Source organism: Podarcis gaigeae, assembly GCF_964106915.1.
Source record: "Podarcis gaigeae genome assembly, chromosome: 1".
Classification (NCBI taxonomy): Eukaryota; Metazoa; Chordata; class Lepidosauria; order Squamata; family Lacertidae; genus Podarcis; species Podarcis gaigeae.
The window spans coordinates 110394376-110417875 of record NC_139678.1 but is presented as its reverse complement, the minus strand read 5'-3'; the positions used below and the strand labels follow the sequence as shown (position 1 = coordinate 110417875).

Genomic DNA, 23500 nt, shown 5'->3' with positions numbered 1-23500 from the left:
GGATGCTGCCTCACTGAAATCAGTGGTATTTGGGTTGGTTTCAACTGGAGCAGAATTGCACCTGTGCAGTGTGAGCCTAAGTATGCCTACTAATAAGTAAGCCCTACTTTGTGTAATGGGACTTTCTCCCTAGTCTTTGGTGTGTTACTTTTTCTCCCCCTTAACATCAAGGTACACATTTACTTTGTGTTTTCAGACCATAGCTGTCAACTTACAGATTTGAAAATAAGGGACCAGCAGCCTCCAAAATAAGGGATTAGCAGCCAAAATAAGGGATCAACAATTACTTTGATAAAATACATATTTTGTTGCGTGCAAATGGCTTTAGATACCTATTAGGTCCATTCATTACCATATAGCATATATTCAACACAAAAAACCCGCAAAAATTTGTTGTTGACAAAGGACAGCTGGACATAGAAAGGGCCCCATTACCTTCAGTAGCTTATTTAAGGGGCATCATCAATAAGGGACAGCAGCGGGACATGGCGCTGGGATAAGGGACTGTCCCGCCAAATAAGGGACGCTTGATAGCTATGTTTCAGACATGTGCTGGGTTCTCCATCTATTATCGTGGTTGCCACCCTAGACAAACAAACAGAAGCTTTTTGAGGGGTAACATATGGAAAGGCCTTTAGGTGTGCATTTCCCCAGTCCATCAACACAATCTAGAAGCACCTTGAGTTGATTGTACATACTGCAGCTGCTGCACCTACGAGGATTGTCCTAGTCACTTCAGTGAGGGGACATCTCTGCCCACACAATGGAAAGTGTGTGTTGCACTCCCCATAGCGAAGTAAGTTAGGTAATTTTTTTCAGGTGGGGCATCCCGATCCAGCAAACTGCTGTGTTGAGAGGACATAATATCAAAACATTAATGTAACCCAACAGGGCAAATCCATCTATATTAGTGAGAGATACATTATAAAAACATCACTTATTTATGGCCTTCTGATTTAATATCCTACTTTGTGGTGCTGTCTTCCCAGACCTAATTACACAATATAATTTACTTCTTCCTATGCAAAGTCTGTTTGTCATATGATGTACAATGTACAGAGGACAGGAGTCGAATGCAAACGGTGTTCCTCTTTCTCTCTTCTAATTGCTGAACATATACCATTCTTTAATTGCTCCATATTTTCACTTCTTTCAAGCAATGAATTTGTGAAAGGAGATTAATATGTAAGCAGTCAGTGCGAACAGCATTCTTCCAGGCTTCCTTTCTCAATGGCAGAATTGGAAGCAGCGGAAGAAAGAGAATTTGAAGGTCGTATAAATCCTGCACTCCAAGCAGCCAAAAAGCCGTCCATAATTCTAGAATTATACATAGCAGCAGGAGCAGTAGGAAAAGCACAAAAAGACAGTTGCTTTATAAAATATACTCTAGGTCACTCATCTTTTTAAACCACTCTGTGCTAGTATGTGTGGGAACTAACCTACTGTACAAAGATAAAAACGGCATTAAATGCTTCTCTCACTTTTGATTTTGGTGCTGCTCTCCACAGCTGTTCGGCCTCCAAAAGACTTCTCAGAAGGGAATATGGCCCTCTAGATGAAAAAGATTCAAAAACCCTGACATACATGGAACAGGAACAATGAAAATATTACGGACGGTGAGATTAAAAGATAAAATGTTGTGGAAGTGGAGATAATCACACATTAATCAATAACAAGAAAATATGTTGACGGTATATTACGAGGGCTCAAGATCTAGTAGAATCACACATCTAACTAACCATTGCCAATACCTTTGACTAATTTGTTTTGGCTAGCCTACCTAACTCACAAGCTCCAGAAATGTTCGATTACATTTTTTAAAAAGTAAATAGATGGGGAAATACATATTTATTAACATACTTACATTGATTTTCTATCTATACAATACCTTCCAAGCAGCTATATACCGTATTTTTTGCACCATAACACTCACTTTTTTCCTCCTAGAAAGTAAGGGGAAATGTCTGTGCGTGTTATGGAGGAAATGCCTACGGGTGGCATGCCTACGGATTTTCCTTCTCTAAAAACTACATGCGTGTTATGGTCGGGTGCGTGTTATAGAGCGAAAAATACGGTAACTTCCATTGCAAGTGGAAATCAACACCAAAAAGAAAAATTAAGCAGGTAGAACAATCAAACCAAAGAGGGTCAAAATCAAGCTCATAGACACATTGTAATTGTAGTGTGATGTGGTGTCTCTAAAGACAAATATACATTCAGGAAGCCAAGCGAATGAATCCCACAAGTTGCCACCAAAAAGCCCTTGTCCCGTGCATCCTGTCCTTTGTCATATAGCTCACCTGGCAGCTGAGACAAACCAGGAAATCTGAAGATCATGCTCATCTACTGTTCTATAGAGCCAGCATGTGTAGTGGTTATAGGACCTGGGAGACCAGGGTTCAAACCCCGCTGGGGTGAAGCTCATTGGATGACCTCGGGCTAGTCACTGCCTCTCAGCCTAACCTACCTCACAGGGCTGTTGTGGGGATTAAACGAGGAGGAAAAAGAACCATGTATACCACCTCAAGCTTCTTGGAGACAAAGGTGAGATGGAAATGCAGTAAAGCTAATTAATAAATAACAAACTGTGCCTTTTGGGTGCAGCGGGGATCTGTTTTGGACTGTCCCAAACACACACCTACCTACACACCTTAGAAACATTTCCAGGGGCCTTGTACAGATGCACATTTTTGTGAACAGCTGGAATGCTTGGAAAGAGAAAAGGAACTGCAAAGGGCAGCTTTCCTTCTGTCAAGGATTCTGCACTTTTAATAGCTGCATATCAGGCATCTATATTCCTGAACGGCAGCTGTCGAAGCACATTTGGAGCTGTCAGTTGTTTTGATGCCCTCACTGTTTTTTTTTTTAATGTCCTGTTTCTTAAAACTATTACCTCCACCCTGGAAAAAAAATACCTCCAGTAATCCTGTCACCTGTTAATTTCTCCTCAGTGAAACACCATTCATTTAAAGCACATGGCTTTACCCAAAGAATCCTGGGGGCTGTTAGCTGCCCCTCACGGAGCTACAATTCCCAGCACCTGTAACAGACTACAGTTCCCAGGATGCCTTGCGAAACCATGTGCTTTAAACATACGATTGTGGATGTGACTGCTGTTGGTAAATTCACAAACTAGTCATTGGCAAGGGTGGGGGTGGGGGAGAAGGAAGGCAACCCCAGTGCTACCATAGCATAAGCCACACAGGATGTGGGTGAGTATTGCCCAATTCAAACTAAGGAGGTTTTCACTGCCTGGAAACAGCAGCACAGAGGCAGAAAAAACAACCCTCCACCAATGTTTTCAGTACCTCAGTTGATGGCATGATAACTTCTTTAGTCTTTAAGGTACCACAATAATATACTGTTTTCAGACAGGGATCTCTTGCCTGTGAAGAATTTTGCCTTGCTTAAGGGCATTCCCCTCCCCAAAAAATCCTTGCCTATGTTATGAGAAAAAAACTGCTCATTTTCCCTTATGGGGTACCCCAGAGCCCATATAGAGTCCTTTTGTAGGTTCTCTATCTGTAGGAGAAAATAACAGAGACCAACCAGAGCATATTGAGAAGCAAAGCAGCTAGTAAGCCTGATCTTTTTTAAAGCTGTTGCAACAGGGTGCTCCGCCTCCCCACAGGAGGTGGGGGAAAGGACCCCGAGCCATGCGTGCAAGCCCTTATACAGTGGTACCTCGGGTTACAGACGCTTCAGGTTACAGACTCCACTAACCCAGAAATATTACTTCGGGTTAAGAACTTTGCTTCAGGATGAGAACAGAAATCGTGCGGCGGCAGCGAGAGGCCCCATTAGCTAAAGTGGTGCTTCAGGTGAAGAACAGTTTCAGGTTAAAAACGGACCTCCAGAATGAATTAAGTTCTTAACCCAAGCTACCACTGTATAAGGGACGCGGGTGGCGCTGTGGGTTAAACCACAGAGCCTAGGACTTGCCGATCAGAAGGTCAGCGGTTCGAATACCTGCGATGGGGTGAGCTCCCATTGCTTGGTCCCTGCTCCTGCCAACCTAGCAGTTCGAAAGCATGTCAAAGTGCAAGTAGATAAATAGGTACCGCTCCAGCAGGAAGGTAAACAATGTTTCCATGCGCTGCTCTGGTTCGCCAGAAGCAGCTTAGTCATGCTGGCCACATGACCCAAAAGCTGTGTGCCGGCGCCCTCGGCCAATAAAGCGAGATGAGCGCCACAACCCCAGAGTCGGCCACAACTGGACCTAATGGTCAGGGGTCCCTTTACCCTTTACCTATTATATATATATGACCGTAACATTCTTTTAACACCTACACAGCAATGTTTTGAGTAGCATCTGCTTCCATCTGCATCTACACAGCAACAAATCTATTCCATTAACCTCTTTATGGCATGCACGGGGACGCCATTTGATCAGTAATCAAGTTTTTATTATTATTATTATCGTTTGTTCTCATCTGTGCTGCGCTGATGTAACCTTCAGAATCTGTCAGCAGCAAGCAAAATTAAAGCAGTTGCTCGTACAGTATATGGAACGTATTACATTTTTTAAAAAAATGTTCGAAAGGACATTTACAAAAGAGGGGACTGTACCTTGGAAAACACACACATTCAAGCTTTCGGTAGCTTTGCAAAATGAGAAAAGTAAGAAGACCGTGCTCCGTCTCGATAAGACTAGAAATTCTGTGTTGTAGAGAAACGCTAGAGAAAAGGTTTTTTTTTTTTTTAATTTAAGTATACAATGGGTAACCCTTGCAGAAATGTTGAGTTCAAAAACAATGGCTGCATTTCTACAGCTGTTGTCATCTCTTCATATAACTGGGGGGATAAAAAACAGAATTCATCTAGTTTGTTTCAGGCTTTTAAATTTGCAATTTTGAAACCACTGCAGCAGCCTTGAATCGTATGCGTATCTGTCAGAAGCTGAGAGAACTACAGGAGAAACCTAAGTTACTTTGCTGTTCGTTCCACATGTCCAACTACCTAAAATGTGTTGAAATGGAAGACTATTGCCTTGATGTGTGTAAAACCCATTGCCTGCGCAGATCTGAAAAAGCAAATAAACACACTGATGTAAAATGGAAAGACTTCCCTGTTACCTCACAGGAAATTGACTGATTCTCAACATCCCACATTTGCTCTCTTCATTCAGAGCTAGATTTCAGCCCCACTAATAGCTAGGCAGTGGTTTCTACATGAAATGCCATTTCCCCTTAAAGGATTTTTGGGGGTTATTGGTAAAAGTACTTGCATTTGATTTTGTTTTTGAACGGGCATTTGGCATATCAAATATTTTCCTTAGTACTCTGAATGGCTATAAATGGTTTTGCCAGATCCACAGGGCAATCCTATGCATGTTTGCTCAGAATTAAACCCCACTGTGTTCGGTGGGGGCTACTCCTAAGCGTGCATGAGCCTAAAGTACCAATTCCATGCCCACAACGTCAGCCCTGTAGTGTAGGATTGTGAGGCACACCTTTTCCTGGGTTCAGAACTCGAGATGCAAAATGACTGGAGAAGACACGCCCTTGAAATTTCATGGGAGGCATGCAATCCTTTGTACGCTTACCTGAGAGTAAGGTCCACTGAATTCACTGGGCCTTCCTTCCAACTGCACACAGAGTCAAAGAATCTTACAGTTGGAAGGTACACCAGGGGTCATCTAGTCCAAGCCCCTGCAATGCAGGAATCTCAGCTAAAGCATCCATGACAGATGGCCATCCAACCTCTGCTTAAAAGCCTCCAAAGAAGGAGAGTCCACCACCTCTTGTGGGAGTCTGTTCCACTGCTGAACAGCTCTTACTGTCAGAAAGTTTTCCCCCTGAATGTTTAGTCGGAATCTCCTTTCTTGTAACTTGAAGCCATTGCATCACTTGAAGTTCTACCCAGCAGAGCAGGAGAAAACAAGCATGCTCCCTCTTCCATGTCACAACCCTTAAGTCGACATGCGTAGATTTGAGCCGTCAGAATATACAGTGGTAGCTTTGGTTATGAATGGGATCCGTTCCAGAGGCCTGGCCATATCCTGAAAACTTTGTAACCAGGGGCGCCTTTCTGCACACGTGCGCAGTGCGATTGAGGTACCACTGTATATGACCACGTTATATGTGCAATTGTGTAACAATTTATATGCTAGGAATAAACAAAGGCAGATTAGTACTAAGCTCCTAGAACTCCACAGGCATCTTATATTTTATCAATATTTTTAAACAAAGTTATACTATTTCTTTTTTTTTAATTAAATTTTTATTCAGTTTTCTTTTTCATTCATTACATACATCTCATATCAATAACATTTTCTATTCATTCCTTCCTCCCTCCCCTCCTAGGCTTCCCCCAACTTCCGCTTCTGGTTTGTTTCTCCTTTCACCCACCTTGCTACCTCCTAAAAGAAAAAATACTAATAGTATACTTATACAATAATATCTAACCTAAATACATAAAAATGAAAATAAGTACACCATATTATTTCCTTATCTTCTACATTTTCTAATACTAATGATGTGAATGTTTATTTAAATCCTGCCATCAAGTCTATACTTTCTTTGTTTCTGCAGATATACCCGTATTTTTCGCTGTATAAGACGCACCAGACCACAAGACGCACCTAGTTTTTGAAGGAGGAAAACAAGAAAAAAAAATTCTGAATCTCAGAAGCCAGAACAGCAAGAGGGATCACTACACAATGAAAGCAGCAATCCCTCTTGCTGTTCTGGCTTCTGGGATAGCTGTGCAGCCTGCATTCGCTCCATAAGATGCACACACATTTCCCCTTACTTTTTAGGAGGGAAAAAGTGAGTCTTATAGAGCAAAAAAAAAGGATAATCTAAATGGTTCCCATTCTTTTTCAAAGTCACTGTTGTCTTTTTCTCGTAGTCTGTGTGTCAAAAGTTATACTATTTCTTGTACAGACTTCATCGCCAAATGCAGGCGTCTGCCACACAGCAATATCTTGGTTGCTCGCGACACTTACCCTCTGATCGGGAAAACTTCTCCTCTGATCCTAAAGACATGGCATTTTGTTGATGTTACTCAACCATGAAGACATATGGATAGCTCAGTTGGTTAGAGCATGCTACTGGTAATGCTAAGGTTGCAAGTTCAATCCCTGTGTGGGATGGCTGACTCTACATCTGCATCCATATGGTAAGAAGAGCTTTTCTTTATTGTTTCTCATTGCCAAGCCTGTGCCTTGGATTTGGCAACGTGTTCCTGCGTTGACCCTTGTACTTCCTGCAGTGGCTGCTTCTGTATGGTTCCTATTGCGTAAAAGAAATAATAATACTGTGGTAGTTTCTCATCTGTGAGCATGGCTACTGCTCCTCCAGCATGTGAGGGAAATTTTAAATTCAGGTGCCATAATTTTCCTGAAAATCTTTATTATAGTATATTTAGCACAGCAATGTAATTCAAGTCCTGCAAATAAATCAATTTAAATGAAAGCTGGGTGGGCTGAATGGAAAGAAGATGGAATTAATGGGTGACTATAGGTAGAAAAGGTAACTTGCAAGAAAATGGAATTATTGGACTGGGGGATTTTTAGGGGGAAACGAACACAGTGTGATATGAATCATCACTTCTTGAAAGTTACAAGTAGGCATGATTCACTCAAAAAGAAAATGAGATACACCTACTCTGTCACATGAACAATCTTAAACAGAACTGCCACAAACTATTAAGTTTCTGAATGTTAGCACCAATAAATTTAAGGGGAAAAGGTACATTGTCAGAAATGTACATTTGATTTAAAAACTGGCCCAAGTGCTGTTAAGAACATTCCCAGACTTAAAAAAAGGTATTTTCACTGTCTCTTATGAAAACAGTGACATACTGTGCAAGTTTGTGAGGCCTAGGTTTCAAACTCAGCATATACAGAGTACTGAGGCTTGTAGTATGGTCGACTGTAATATCAATCTCAAATTTCTGCATAATGTTGGCACTGCACATCTTGCAGAATAAATGCACAATCACATACTAAATGCAAAATCTTCCTTCCATTTTATTGCTGTTCAACTGTGCAAACAATGGAGTTTGCTAACTAGGGGGTGTCCTGTAGGAAAACCCAACATTTATTGTGTATAATACATTATGTTACGAATGTTAAATGGTCCAGAAAGTAACCTTGTACAGTACTGTATAAAGTACACACAGGCATCTTTCACAAGTTAAATCCCCAAACCACAGTGGCCAGGAACCAAGATGAAGCTTTTGTGCTCCTGTAACCTGAGAGGTAAGTCACCCTGTAGTCCCTTTCTTGCAAACGTTTTGGATTTAAAACGTCCGGCTTTGATTATCCATATATAACAAGAAAGTTTTTATCCGCTCCTCTGCGACCCACATTGTGTGCGGCAGGATGCTTAAAGAAGTGTATTGAACAGTAAGCGATCTGAATTGAACAGATCAGGGCCGCATGGCAGGGAAAAATAAATGCTTGGTTGGCTCCTGTTTTTGGAACCGACGAAGAGTCACAAACCGCATAAAACCGCTCCTCTCACCCATCGCCTTCCTATGCAGCAGAACGCAATGCCTGCTGACTCGGAAGTAATAATAGTAACAAAAAGAAACGGGAAAAGAAACCCTGCCTGCGATGCTCAAAGAGACCTGCTCATTCCCACAACGAGGCTGTGCACTTGCTTGAGAGGAAGTCCCTCCGAAGTCACTGGGACTTGCTTCCGAGTAAGCATGCACAAGGAGAGGATCGGGCCCCTTAACGTTATGATCGCACCCATCCTCTCGGCGGAGAGGAGGAGCGTCGTTTGCAAACCTCCTTCCCGGGAGGGCTGGTTTTACCCCCCACCTTTTTTTTTCTTTTTGAGCCACTATCCCTCCTCAATATTATGGTTTGTGCCAAGCGGATCAATTCCGGCTCTCGACTGCGTAGGGCTACTCCTGCTTCTAACGCGTGTAGCAGCAGCAGCAGCAGCAGCAGCTCAGCCTCCGCCCCCTCGGTGCGCTCCCTCCCCCACCGCGCGGCGGGCTGGCTGGCAGGAAGGATGGGAAAGAGGGAGGGAGTGGATGAGCGAGCTGCAGATGAGGGTTAAAGGTGCTGCTGGCAGGGAAGTTTGAAGGAGGTCGCCGCCGCTTGTGCGCTCCGGCAGCATCATGGCGGAGCAGAGCGACTCGCCCGTTCACGTCCAGCAGCAGCAGGAGCAGCAGCAACAGCCGTCGCCGCAGCCGTCGCCGCCGCCGCAGCAGCAGCCGCCGCCCCAGCCCCAGCCGCCGGTGCAACAGACCCAGCCGGCGCCCGCTGCGCTGCCCCCGACCCCCGCGCCGCCCGCCGTCGGCTGGCCCATTTGCCGGGACGCCTACGAGCTGCAGGAGGTGATCGGTCAGTGGCGCGTGTAGCAGGGAGCGGCGGCTCAGGGGGAGGCGGGTGGGTGCCGGGGATGCCTCGTCAGCCGGCTTTGGGGCCTACCGGCTTTTTTCCCCTGAGCTTCCCCAGCCTAGAGGCTCTCATTGCGGCGGATGCGCCCGGCACTGCAGTGCCCGATGCTGCAAACTTGACTTCCTCCTGCTTCAGGCACCGGCTCTTTGCACAGCGCCGCTTTCATCTCGCTTCCCCTTGTTGCAACGTTCCATGATCCGGGGGAGGAGAACGGAGCCCGGCTCGTTCTAGAACACTTAGGGCCGGCTCCCCTGCTTGCTTGCCTGCCTGCCTGCCTGCCTTCATTGAGGGGTGGGGCATCAGCACCCCCCCCTTTGCTCTCTCGATTTCTCTCCCCCACCCCCACCTCGCCTCCCCGGAGTTTTCCCTTAAGCATTGCGGCTTCTGCCGGCCTCCTAAGTTGCCATGGCACTTCTTGCCTTTCTGGCTCCCAACTTTCTCTCTCTCCTGTTAGTGGGGAGATGTAAGTCCACCCCGGCCTCCCTGAATCTCTCTTGTCCACCCCCCGCCCCCACCCTCCAACTCCTTTTCTCCAGGTGCAGCGTCACTCTTGCATCCAGAAACGTCACGTCTATCAGTTTTAGATGACAGTTTTCTGCACATTGCCCTGGCCAAGGGCTTCAGTTACCGCTCTCCTTTCTCTCCCTTCCGTACCATCCGTGCCCCACCCCTTTAACATGTTCTTCACTCTTTGAATAGGTTTCTTTTGCAGTGGCATAGCTATTGCTTTAAGTTTTTTTAATGCCAGTGCCCATCTTTTTCCCCTCCCCTTGTTTGGTGTTGCAGCGATGTTAGCACCATGTAGGTTGGGTCTGTTTCTTGTTTCTTTCACGTTCCCCCAGAAGTTAATCAAATAAGCCTGAGGGGTGACTTGGATGCTATTTGCTGGGCATCAGTTGCTTTGCAAGTCTGGTTTATAGAGAGAGATAACAGGGCTAAAGCCTGCAAATGCAACAAAACTCCAAATCCAGGAGTGTCATTGCTTTGTGAGCTAGGCCGCATCCAGCAGTGGGGTAGGGCTGCCTCCAGTATCTCTTGCAGTTGTTTTTAATATTGATGGCCTCAGAACTGCAGAAATGGGCATTTAAAGAAAAGAAGAGAGCAGACTCTCCTTTGGGAAGTTTTGGCACCCCTCTTGTACTTGCCGAGATGTGCGTCTGTATTGCATGTGGTCTCCTAAGGACTGCTAACAAGAGAAACCGTATCCTTTTGTCCTTTGGATTTTTTAGTCTTTTTGTCCTGCTGCCTGTCATCCTACTTCTTTCTTGGCCTTCTCACCGCCATGGCACTGAAATAGCTGAAGGATGCTGTGCAAGCAAGGTGCCTAAGCTCTCCTCTTTTCTGCTTCTGGAGCAGGGAGGTATCCTGCAGCAGCCCCGCTTGTGGATTGCCAGCATCCTCATCGTCCAGGGGGAAGAAGACCATCAAAAGCACCTTGTAAAACTGTCCACTTAACATTCTTTATCAAGATTTTGGGGACACTTTAACAGAGTCGCATTGGACTCAGCAGGGCTTACTTCTGGGTAGAGATATAGGACCGTACTTTTCTGTTTTAACTATACGTTCCAACATTTATGGCACCAGTTTAAGTTGTTTTTTTAAAGATCAGCTCATTGACAGAGAACATTGCAGGGAGAGTAAAATAATATCTTTATTGGGGCCAGTTGATGTTCATTATGTGGCTTCCGCTCAACTTTTCCTCGGAGAGGGATTTATTTTAAAAAGCAAATTAAAACAAGAATTTTTTTCTGAGTGATGGTCTGCCTTGGTTTCTGCCCGGTTAGCCTTAGAGACCTTGTGTTGACACAACTTACATTGCAAATGGACACTGCTTTTGGAAATAGCTCAGTTGGTAGAGCATGAGACTCTTAATCTCAGGGTTGTGGGTTTGAGCCCCACATTGGGCAAAAAGATTCCTGCATTACAGGGGGTTGGACTAAATGATCCTCATGGTCCCTTGAAACTCTGCAATTCTGTAAATTTGTGAAATGTAAGAGCCAGCCATGTCTGGCCATGTTCTCCAAAGACTGCTGCATCATGGTAGGAGTTAAACAAGCCTCTGCAAGAAATCAGTGAATCACTTTCTTAGAGTGGTAGCCTACGTGTGTTTATTTGGAAGTAAGTTCTATTGAATTCTGTGGTAGTTGTTCCCTAGTCCCATGTGCTTCATAAGTGAAGCTGTAATTTGTCACTTGTCCTTTTTTCCAAAATGCTTAATAAACTTTTTATTAAGTAAGCTAAGCAGGATAAAATCCCATTGACTTTTAAATGAATTGCAGACTGTCTTTATTTAAATCAAGGTGACTTCTTTCTCCAAGAAAACAAAATCTGAATTAAATAGGAAACTTTAGAAAATCAGTGAACAAGCTTGCATATTCCTTGGCTGCCACAACAGTTAAAACATACTGGCTTGTAACAAAAATCTGGCTTTGTTCAGTTTAGGCACATTCTCTCTTGCCACATAGCCCACACACTTTTTTGTGGTATAAAACTTACATTCATAGACTAGGGAGTTGTGAAATGAAGGATTTCTGTTTTGTGCTGCCATCTTAATTCTAAGCAAGATTTGTTTACTAGGAAGTGAGCACCATTGAACCCATGTATAGGACTGTACTTTAAGTGCCCCATGCTTTCTAGGTATAAGATCTGGTAGTAGAATAGAGACATCAAATGACCATACTGTTTGGAGAACAGCCTAAAGATTCATAGTTTGCACAATAACAAATACAATACAAAAAGTTGGGTTACCAAGAGAATTGGGCTTTAACTGATTGATAGAGGGTTCTGAATTAACTTTTAAGAGAGCCAGGGTAGATTTTTAATATTTTGAGTCCTTATATTAAATCCAGACTCCATTTAAACCAAATGCTATCCCTTCGAGTGTTGCTTAATAGAATCAAACTTTTAAAAGCAACTATTTTTTTTTAATCTTGGTCCTTTAATTCCGTACGATGACTTGTAGCTTCTTTGTATTATGTATTGCTTACAAAATGAGGAAGATGAAGGCCTAAACTAGGCATTTGAAAATAAGCTTTGGATATGAGCTAAGCATATTCACCTTTCAAAGAAAAACAAGCAGAAATAGTGCAATCTTGAACTTGTGAGAATAAACGTAACTTAAATCAAAGTTGGATTTTCGCTCAGGGTTTCATAATTACCATATTTTAATGAATATTTTAAAATACATTATATTATGCTGATGTTATGATAGGCACTAGGTCTGAAAACCCTAACCAGTGCAATTAGTCGGTTCATTCACTGCAAACATAAGCATGTAAGATTCTTGATCTTGGCTTAGTTTGAAGCCATGGATGTTCAGTACTTATGGCATTTTTATAATACATGTCTCTCTGAGTTGCATTTTTGGAAGGGTGTTCCAGATGGGTTAATTTAATCCAGAGCAATGCTCCTTTTGAATTAACTTAAGATAAGTAAAAGCAGTGACAGGCCACAAAAAAACCACAGTTTTATTATTGTAGTTGCAAGGTAGTTGTGCAGAGAGTCTTGTAAAATCCTTGTCTTGATTAAATGTGGCTTACCTGCAAGATTGTTTTAAAAGCATGATCGGACTAGTGTAACAACTGTGATTTCTGATGGAAGCATATTTGACAGCTAAAAGTGCCAGAGGAATGGATTTTAACTTTCTCTGGTCTAATCCGGATGACACTTACCTGCTGGTTTTCTGTTTCCTTTTGTGTAATTTGCATTGCATTCATTTTCAGGTCAAGATAATGTAATCTCTGAATTGGCTCTTAAATGCTTTATAGTTACAACAAGAGCACGCAGTGTGTACCCACTGCAGCAGTTAGACATACCAGTAATTTATTCTAGGTCTTTAGTTTTCTTTGGGGAAGCCCTCATTCTGACAATTGGCTTCAAATATCCCATTGCTGTTAATGGGTTTGAATACCTTACTGGTGCATATCTAGTAGGACTCTGTCTTACGTTCTTTTAACAGTATTAGATAAACTCCTGGAGAATAAGGTGATCAATTGTCTACTCCTTCCTACTCTCTGTTTCCTGCTACTTAACCAATTCCCGATGCACAAGAGAAGAGCTTCCCCTCTCATTCCAGGACTAGTAAGCTTACTCAGAAGTCTTTTATGAGGTACCTCATTGAAAGCTTTTTGAATGTCTTGAGTACACAAGGTCAGCTGGATCTCCTCTATCTATATACACTTGTTGACACTCTCAAAGTACTGCCATGGACTTGGGAGGCAGGACTTGCCCTTGCAGAAGCCATGTTGGCTTTGCTTCAGCGAGGCTTGTTCTTCTATGCTTGGCTACTGTATCTTTAACAATACTTTCTAACAGTTTTAGTTTAGAGAAAAGGTAAGAGATGACATGATAGAAGATTATAAAACTATGTCTGCCATGGAGAAAGGGGATAGAGAAAAGTCTACCCCCTCAATAACACTAGAACTTCTGGACATCTGGCAAAGTGAAGTGTTCAAAGATTTAGGGCTGATAAAAGAAACTACTTCATGCAGCGTAAATTGAACTACCGGTATACGGCTCATGCCAAAAGGAGGCAGTGAGGGCTACCCAACTCGGAGGCTTTGATTAGATAAATTCATGGAGGTTAAGGCTAACGACTATTAGCCAGGGTGACCATGTTTCATCTCCACTGTCAAAGGTACATGCCTCTGAATACCAGTTTCTGGGGACTGCAAGGGAGCAGAATCCGGTTGTGTTTAGGTCCTTCTTAATGCTTTCCATGGGCGTTTGGTTGGCCACTGTGTGAACAGGATGCTGATAAAGCTAGCCTTTGGCCTGAGCAAAGAGAAACCAGAGGAGGATGGATCACTGAGCCCACCACCCCATACACTCTTGAGTACTTTTTGGAAGATGCCACACACACCTCAACAGATTTTTATTATATCCATCCTCTTAAAATTGGGACCCCAGTAGTCCATTTAATAGATACAAAACACAGGTTTTCTGTGTATGAAGGTCTGCTGGTGTAGTTTAGTGTACTGGCAAAAGGGCTACCATGCAGCATCCAAGACCCTTGGGAATCTGGTTGGGAGGTTCTGCTCTCCCTTTAGAAACCGCGGGAAAGTAAGATAGCAAAGGCCTTTCCTTCTTTCATCCTTAGTGGAAACCTTCCTTATTCCCTGGACTAAGCAAAGCTGCTCCTAGCATACTGTTGTCATTGCATCAAACTTGCAGGGTTGAGCAAAGGCGTTCATAAAGTTTCAGCTAGATGAGTTTTGCTCAGCTTACCTATTGCCATAGTTTCCCACTTTAGTAGTAGCTCTTTGCCCTGTAGTTCACTATAGTTACTTGAGGAGTTAGTGATTTCGCTTGTGGATTAAAGTGAAGCCTCCCAGGGAGCTGTTAATACAGTTAGCAGACCAGCAGGTTACTTGCAGCTTAAATAGGAGGTAACAGCATTTTTCTATTTTTAGGCTTTGGTTAAACACTCAGGAGTGACTTTAAGGGGGCGGGAAGAGTCTATTAGCTCCTGCATTCAAGCTATTGCTTCTTGGCCAGTATATCTGAATTGCTGTATATACCCTGAGCTTCAGGCTTGACAACTGGCATTGAGGTCCCAGCCTTTCAAGCAACATCTGTTTGTACACAGGCAAGAGTTCATTGTGAGTCGCTTTACTCATGCAAATAAAATTAAGCACATACCTGTGCACATACCTTTTTCTGAGGGTGCAGTTCAGTTCAGCTTCCTGATTATGTCAGCATATTTACATGAATAAAACATACCACTCTAACAAACATCAACTTGGTTTTACTGATTATTTTAAAAGCCAATATCCTTGTATGGAGTCGTTCCCCCAAGTTTGTGAGACTGCTGTACACAAAAGAACAAAGGGCTCCTATGAGAGCTATTTGAGGGTTTTTTCTTACTTCTGTTTACATGTGGCTGTTTTTGATAAGAATGCATCTCTCAGTTTTCCCTGCCAAAGGAGGATTATGTTCATTGATGAAAAATGTATGAAGATTTTCTGGAATTCTCCACTCTGTAGAGGAGGATATAGTTGTTGCTTTGCAACTGACACAGGCATCCTAAGAAGAGATAGCTCCGGTCTGCTAATGATCCCATGAAGAAAAAGTTAAGGAGGTCTGTTCCTCTTTGCCTTAATGTAAGGACGAAACTTCCTTTGAGAATTATACAAAAGCAGGAGTTCACAACTGAAGTAAGCAGCCATGTTGGCCCGTCACACTAAACCATGGTTTAATACGATATGCAGGAGCAGTGTGCAACTCATACCTCCTTCCACATGGGGGCAGGATTTTGGAAGCCCTTGCCTCCACTTTGCCTGTGGGGTTTGTTGGTTTGTTTTAATGGTGGATTATACTGTTGTGTTGTGCGACTGTTTTCAGTACAACTACTTTTAGTCTGTTTGAATTGTATTGTATGTATTCTGTATATTTCTGCTGTATTAATGCAAATTGCCTTGAGACCTTGTGGTAATAATGTGAACACATAAGGGAATGATAATTTGCGGTTTGTTGTGCTGTCCGTACTTTACCTTTAATTATGGTTTGTTGCAAACAAGTCTGCTTCAGACCATGGTGTCTTTTTAAACTATGGTCAGTTTTATGTCAATGGCCATTCTGTGTCCAGATAACACGGCAAGCTGTGATCAGGCAGAATAAACATTTAATAAATGAAATAAAAGCTTAACAGTGGAAGCAAAAGCTTCCGAACTTCTACTGATAGTGTGGGAAGACACAAGGAGAATATGCTAGCCCACAGGTTTTTGTAGCTTGTTCCTAGTCATGCAGCTTGGGTATTAAACCATTTGAGAAATATGAACGTTGCCACTATCTGCAGGCATGACCTGAACGGCAGAATGTTAGTTCGTTCATTTTGTGCTATGTACATTGTGATGGCTGACACTGCCAGTGTTTTGGTGTTGGATCACTCTGTTAAGGTCTTACAATAATAATCTAGTTATGTAAACACTTAGTTCTCAGGTTTATTACTTTAGCCTTGCATATAGTTGAGGCCCACTATGTTCCCCTAGGCCAGTGCTTTTCAACCGGTGTGCCATGGTGCCCTGGGGTGCCTTGAATGATGGTCAGGGGTGCTGTGGGCAACACTGGCCTCTGTCCCTCTATCCTTCCCACCCTCTTCTGATGCCCTCTTGCATCTCTGCCTCCCAAAGGCTCCCACAGCTGTTTGTTGCAGCATCCCTGGCTACAAGCTCCCCAGGGAAATGGTGCCTCTGGGGCTGGCCAGGGAGTGCTTCCCTGACCCTCTGTGGCAATGTGAGGAGGCACCTCTCTTTGGGGCAGGGGGTGTAGCTCAGAGACCAGGGGCAGCAGCTGTGGCTGCCCAGAGGACTCCTAAGGAGAGGGGAGAGGAGACGAGGTTGAGGGAGGGTGTTAGAAGGGTGAGAGGCTGCCAGCTCTGCAGGCAAGGGGTGACATAACTGGGTTCCAGAGCCCCACAGGGGTTTCGCAGAAAGAATGCAGTTGGTCAAGGGAGCCGTGGACTCAAAAAGGTTGGAAACCTCCGCTCTAGGCTGTTGCTTTCCCCCCTTCCAGTTAGAGTCAGGGCCATGAATGGGAGGGAGAGTTGTAGATGCTGTTGCCAAAGTACTGCTATATTTCTCCAGCTGTAGGAAAGTGCTAAAAGTGGCATGGAGGATAATATGGTTGTGAGAGACTGGGCAGGTACAAGTATAGTTTTTGACTGTTGCTCAGATGAGCAGGTAGTCTTGATTCCAAGCACGTTGAATGGTGGTGATATAGGTCCTGTTGCTGCTACAGCCATCTTTGTTTTGAAGAAAAACATATATGTGGGGTTGGTAATCTGGATTAGACAGGTAAAGGAAACAGAAATACGCTCATAGTTCAGACTTTTGCCCATAAATCTGCTACAGCCTTTTTTCCTCTTTCTCAAAGGCAGGGCATTTTTGAACTCTTGATTTCCCCTTCCTGTGGAGCCTTGCATGAAGATTTACCTGAAATTGTCATTTAACACCATCTTTTTCTTTTTAAGATGGGAGCAAATGTCTCATGAAGAAGATTGGAAGTTGCATCAGATCCAGTGATCCACCCAGCTCTGCATCATTTGCCAGTGTTTCCCAAACTTGGGTTTCCAGATGTTTTTTGGACTACAGTTCCCATCATCCCTGAGTACTTGTCCTTCTAGTTAGGGATGATGGGAGTTGTAGTCCAACAACAGCTAGAGACCCAAGTTTGGGAAACAGTGAATTATACACGGACTAGCAGTGGATTGCCAGGCTTTCAGACACAGGATTCCCTCGCATCCATGTAGCGTTAAAAACTCAGATATATTCGTTACTGTAATTGCAAAATGGTTACTTAAACCTAGGTTACGGTCACCACAATAGAATGCTTAGATGCCCCCCTTTTTTTTTGGCAGTGGAATTTATTTTTATTTTTATTCATTTCAATACCACTTTATATTAAAAATAATAATCTCAAAGCGGTTTACAACAAATTAAAACACCAAACAATCCAGAATAAAACAAATTTGAGCGCCAGGAAAAATATTTCAGATCCTCCTCAAAGTCACTATTTGCTTTCCCCGTATTTTTTTTTATCTACTTAATTTATATAACCGCCCCATAGCAGAAGTACTCTATGAAACCAATGTGGTGTAGTGGTTAGAGTGTCAGACTAGGACCTGGGAGATCAGGGTTCAAATCCTCACTCGGATATGATGCTCACTGGGTGACCTTGGGCCAGTCGCAGTCTCTTAACCCACCTCACAGGGTTGTTGTAGGGATTAACCAAGGAGCAGGGTGAATCCTGTACTCTTTGGAGAAAAAGGTGTGATATAAATGCAATAAATAAGCTCTTTTGCTTACCTGCAAAAGAAAGCTGGAGGGGCCAGCCAGATGGAGATGTCAATCACCTACCTGGTATCCAGAGATCTCCACGTGGTCCCAATTGAACCCGCACCAGTCACAAAACTCGCCTGTCATCTGGGGGATTTCGAACCTTGCCTATGTGGAGATGATGGGGACTGAACCTGAGACATCTTTGCATGCAAAACAGATGCTCTGCCATCAAGTTGCAACCCTTTCCCTTCTCCTGTAGATGCCAGGTGCCAAGTCTTCCGAACTTGAAACCCTACCTGAACCCGAAAATAAAGTCGCCAGACTAAGTGGTGGAAATCTCAGAGTGGAATTGCTTGGTTGGGTGCACATTTGTCTTAGTTTTGCTACAGTTCCCAGAATAGTTTAATAATCATTCCCTCTTCCCAGAGAACTCTGGGAATTGTAACTCTCTGAGGGGAATAGGGTTCTCTGAAAAGCTCTCAGCAGCTCCCAGAATTCCCTGGGGGCAGCCAGGACTGTTAATAGTAGCATCATTGAGCACTAAATGATGGTTGTGAGTGTGGCCCTAGTGAGGACTGCATGCTTTACTTGCATTTTGGTGCAATTGTGTGAATAAAGCCATCCATATGACCAGTGTTGTTGTTTTTTTCCTGGGGGAAAAGGTAGGGGAATGCACCACAAAGTTTGTTTGTTGTGGGCCCAGTCACAGTGCCACCACCTCCTCGGGCAGTGGCTAAATGTAAGATATGATTAATAAAATCAAGTAGACAACAATCTGGATTAGAAATGGCCACAACTTTAGTGATTACAGATTATAGGTGGATTTTGACTCAGGCATTGGGTATATATCTATTCCAGCCCTGCCACCCGACAAAAATAATAATTATTTATTATTATTTATTATTATTAAATCTTTATTAATTTGAATTAAAAAATATCCAAACTCAACGACATTTAATACAGACGCAAAGCGAGAAAATAAAGATGAAAGAAAATAAAAAGAGAGAAAAAGAGAAAAGCAAACAAAAAACATAATACTATGCATTTCATATATGTAAATACCATATCATACTGTATTTACAAACTCACAAAAAAGAACAAAAACATTACTGTGAATTAGCTAAAAAAGACTTCCAAATATTTTCATTTACTATATCTATTCTTTCCTTTATAATGCACAGTCTCAAATTAACTTAATTATTTTCGTAAGTCCAAACATAATATCATTTCCACCTTTTATTTACAAGAATCACTCTAGTTCTGCCAGGACATTCTTCTTACAATATTTTTTTAGATATTCTTTAAATATTCTCCATTCTTTATATACATTCTGTTTCTATTGATCTCTTACTCTCCCTGTCATCTTTGTTTTGTTTTGTTTTTTAATAATATTTTATTAAGTTTTAGGAATAACAACAAGCAGAAAAAAGAAAAAAACACATACACAAAAATATAAAGTTACAAAATACAAAAAATACAAACACTTATAGAAAAAGCAAAAAGCAAAAAACAAAACACACTAAAAACAAAAAAACAAAAATCCCTCTTTTTAATTTCTCATCTTTGATTCACTTATTTTCCTGACTTCCCCACATCTCCCTTTTTTGTATCCCTTTAATAAATTAATTCAGCAAATTCATATCCAATTAATTTATCTATTATCAATCCAATCTTCTTATTAGCCTTGTTGTTAGAACCCCTTCAGTTCATTTCAATGTCATCAACATTCAAAACTTTTACAATGTTTCTGTAAATAAATTTTAAATTTCCTCCAATCTTCTTCCACCAACTCTTCTCCCTGGTCTCGGATTCTGCCACATCTTTGCTAGCTGTAGATATTTTATCATTAGGGCTTGCCACTCTGCTATTGTAGGTATTGCCTCATTTTTCCAATTTCTCGCCACTAATATTCTGTCTGCCGTCGTTGCATACATGAACAATGTTTTTATATTTTTTCCTATTTCTATTGGCAGTATGCCTAGAAGGAGGGTTTCTGGTCTTTTTTAAAAATTAAGTTTAAATATCTTTTCATCATAAATATTGTTCCAGAAGTCTCGGATAATTATGCAGTTCCACCACATATGCAAATAAGATCCCATTTCTTTTTCCAGCAGATAGGTGATCTATTTGTGTACATTTTTGCCAGTCTTGCTGGAGTAAGGTGCCATCTATATATCATCTTCATTTTCCCTGAGATTATAGCACGCCATGAAGTTGATGTCCTCCCTCAATAATGAATCAATAATTAATTTTTAAAAGTCAAGGGAACTTGTTTCCCCCAACTTCTTGTTCACAAAACCCCCCTCGTACGGCCAGCTGCTGAATTAGTAGCTTCCCTACCAAATACCACTAACGTTATGCCACAGTTGACGTTGTTGAAATATTGCTTAGTAAAAGCCCAAACTTCTGTTCTGGCACGCTTGGTCTCAATGTCAGCCTGGACAGTGCTGGCTCTGCAAAGTTTGGCACCGGGTAATGCGGCCGGATTCTTCTTCCTGACAGCTGCATTTGTAACCAGCTGCAGTATTCCTTACTAATTATGTTGTCCGAGGAAACCACAGCCAGATGGAACTGGCTTTGGAGGGACAACTGAATATCTAGTCATATGCTGCAAGAGAGGAATCAGCTGTCCTGGGAGAACAGCCCTCCTGAGCGCACTTTAGTTTCAAGTGTGTTTACAGTTCTGCTGCAGAATAATAAGGAAGCGCAATGATAACCGAGTGTCCGCTGTGCTTTCAAGTGTTCAAAAGGGGTTCCTTACAACAACCCTGAACATTGGCAGGTATCATCCCAATGTAGTGAACAAAGGATTTCCTTTTTTATTTTTGTTTTAAATTGAAAATTTTCAGCATAGAATCCAATTTAAAAACACTAAATAAGAATAATAAACAACAAAAAAGAGAGACAGAAAGAGAGAGGAACCCCCCCCCAAGTCCTCTATCAGAGGTGGATTTTAACCCTTGCCTCTCAGCTCTCACCTGGGGGAACAAGGGATTTTTTGATTCACCATACTCTTTTTGGGGCTACTGTGTATAGGCAGACCAACTATGTGTTGGCTACTCTGCTGCTGGGCAAACTCTGCTCAATTTCCAGGTGCCCTTTCCCCCTTAAATAGTCTGCTGGAATGTACATTGCCTCCTCACTCCTCTGTGCTTTAGCTTGACTCCTGCCCCCTCTTGCATGCTTTGTTTGAATTTGTTTTGCCCTATGAGATACTTTTCTTAAATGTTAACCTTGGAAAATTGCTCTTGATGGAGAGGAGGTAGCTTTCTGATGGTTGTCACTTTGATTTACTGCCCATGCTACAACCTAAGGTACCACCAGCACACTTTGCAAAAATAAAAATAAATAAAATAAAAATACTTTATTTGCTGTACAGAAATACTGCAAAGTATTAAATAATACTGTTAAAGTATTATTTAAATAAGTAGGTATTTACTTATTTAAATAATACTTATTTAAATATTATAAATACTTACAATAGTAAGTATTATTACTTAACAGTATTTATATCCTGCACTTCACTAAATGTTTTCAGTCTTGGAGTGGAGAACAAAGTAATACAAATAAGCAGGGAAAAACAATACAGAAATTGCAAAAATCGTATTAGCAAGCCCTATAAGCAATATCTCAAAAATTCAGTCATAAGGTAAGCAAGCGAAACTGCAGTAACAAAAAACTGCATTTCCAATTTAACCAAATACCTAGGTAAAAGCAAACAAGACAGTTGGTAGAGCACGAGACTCTCAATCTTAGCTTTTTGAGCCCTACGTTGGGCAAAATATTCCTGCATTGCAGGGCGTTGGACCAGATGATGTTGTGCCTTCTAATTCTACAATTCCAAGACATTCAAATAGATTAAATAACCAGTGGTCTTAGCAACAGTTCCCACCCTGTTTTTCACTTGCAATAGCCCTCTTCCTCCCTCTTCTGCCTCTTGCACAAAGAAGACCCCACTCTGAGCCAATAGACCTCAGTGGCATTTGAGTAACTTAACATTTCCCCCTTCCCCTCTAATCCATCCAACCTCCCCACACACCGTGAACTGCTGCCCACAAGCATCTACAGCAAGAAACTCCAGCCCTTTATCTACAGTAGCAACAGCCATGCACAGAAAAAGGAGCATCAACATGCCACAGCTGGTGTTTCTCTCCCTTTCCCAATAGGAATGGATGGATTTGCTTCCTCCTAGGGGTCAGATCTACCGAGACGAGTTGCTGTGCTCACTAGGTAGGCCTGATAGAATAATAGAAATGTACAGTTGGAAGGGACCCTGAGGATCATCTAGTCCAACCCCCTGCCAATGCAGGAACATGCAGCTGTACCATATGGGGATCGAACCTGCAACCTTGGCGTTATCAACACCATGCTCTAATCAACTTGAGCTTTATGGCCGACCTGCTCCTGGCAGACATTTAGGTAAGAATCACTTTCCCGATTGCTGCCTTGCCTGGGGTTCATTTCAAAGCAACATTTCCACCCCCCTCCAGATTAAAGTAGTGATTTAAGTGTCTGTACATGATTCACAGCTGATTAAAGGAGAGGTCTTTGTATTTGTAGTTTGGGATGTATGTACCTGAATGCGAAACTGGCAAGGGAGAAGGAGCCGTGGAATGTAAGCAGGAGCTACTATCTCAGAACAATGTTCCTAAGGTGGTTTAAGTTTTTTAATAAGCCTTCAGTGGGTGGCATTATAGGTCAATCTATGGCATGAAGAGGGACGCAGGTGGCGCTGTGGGTTAAACCCTCAGTGCCTAGGACTTGCAGATCGAAAGGTCGGCGGTTCGAATCCCTGCGGCGGGGTGCGCTCCCGCTGCTCGGTCCCAGCGCCTGCCGACCTAGCAGTTCGAAAGCACCTCCAGGTGCAAGTAGATAAATAGGGACCGCTTACCAGCGGGAAGGTAAACGGCGTTTCCGTGTGCGGCTCTGGCTCGCCAGAGCAGCGATGTCACGCTGGCCACATGACCCGGAAGTGTCTCCGGACAGCGCTGGCCCCTGGCCTCTTGAGTGAGATGGGCGCACAACCCCAGAGTCTGTCAAGACTGGCCCGTACGGGCAGGGGTACCTTTACCTTTACCTTTATGGCATGAAGAATAAGAGATTCACCTTCGTCTTAAGTGGGTTGTAGTTAAAGCCACAGTGTTGGCGGTGGTGATGGTAAGGGAGGCAACTGCAGAATCGGACAACAGCTACTCAAAATGCAACAAATCCAATAGCTACTCAAAATGGCTGAACTTATTTTGAATGACACCACAGGATGACTGGCTCCATTCAGATGTTAATAAGCATGGCCAATGGGCCACGTAAATAGCTTTGATGGTAGTGCTTGATAAGTGGTCTACAGAGGACTCTTTATGTGTGG

At 42.7% G+C, this 23500-nt stretch overlaps 1 protein-coding gene across 4 annotated transcripts in view; it reads left to right on the top strand.

Annotated features, from left to right (window-relative positions):
* Positions 1 to 3125: 3125 nt before the first annotated feature.
* STK39 (serine/threonine kinase 39) overlaps positions 3126 to 23500 on the top strand; it is a 108460-nt gene continuing 88085 nt past the window's right edge. The window contains exon 1 of one of the 4 annotated variants that reach the window (XM_083709585.1): positions 3126 to 3212. Coding sequence is in view for 2 of the 4 variants with exons in the window: in XM_083709580.1 (XP_083565706.1) it covers positions 9079 to 9304 (226 nt within the window). In the remaining 2 variants the exon portion in view is untranslated. Of the gene's footprint in view, positions 3213 to 8537; positions 9305 to 9751; positions 9825 to 23500 lie in introns of those variants that run through there. The other 3 variants (XM_083709580.1, XM_083709586.1, XM_083709581.1) reach the window with 3 other exon arrangements.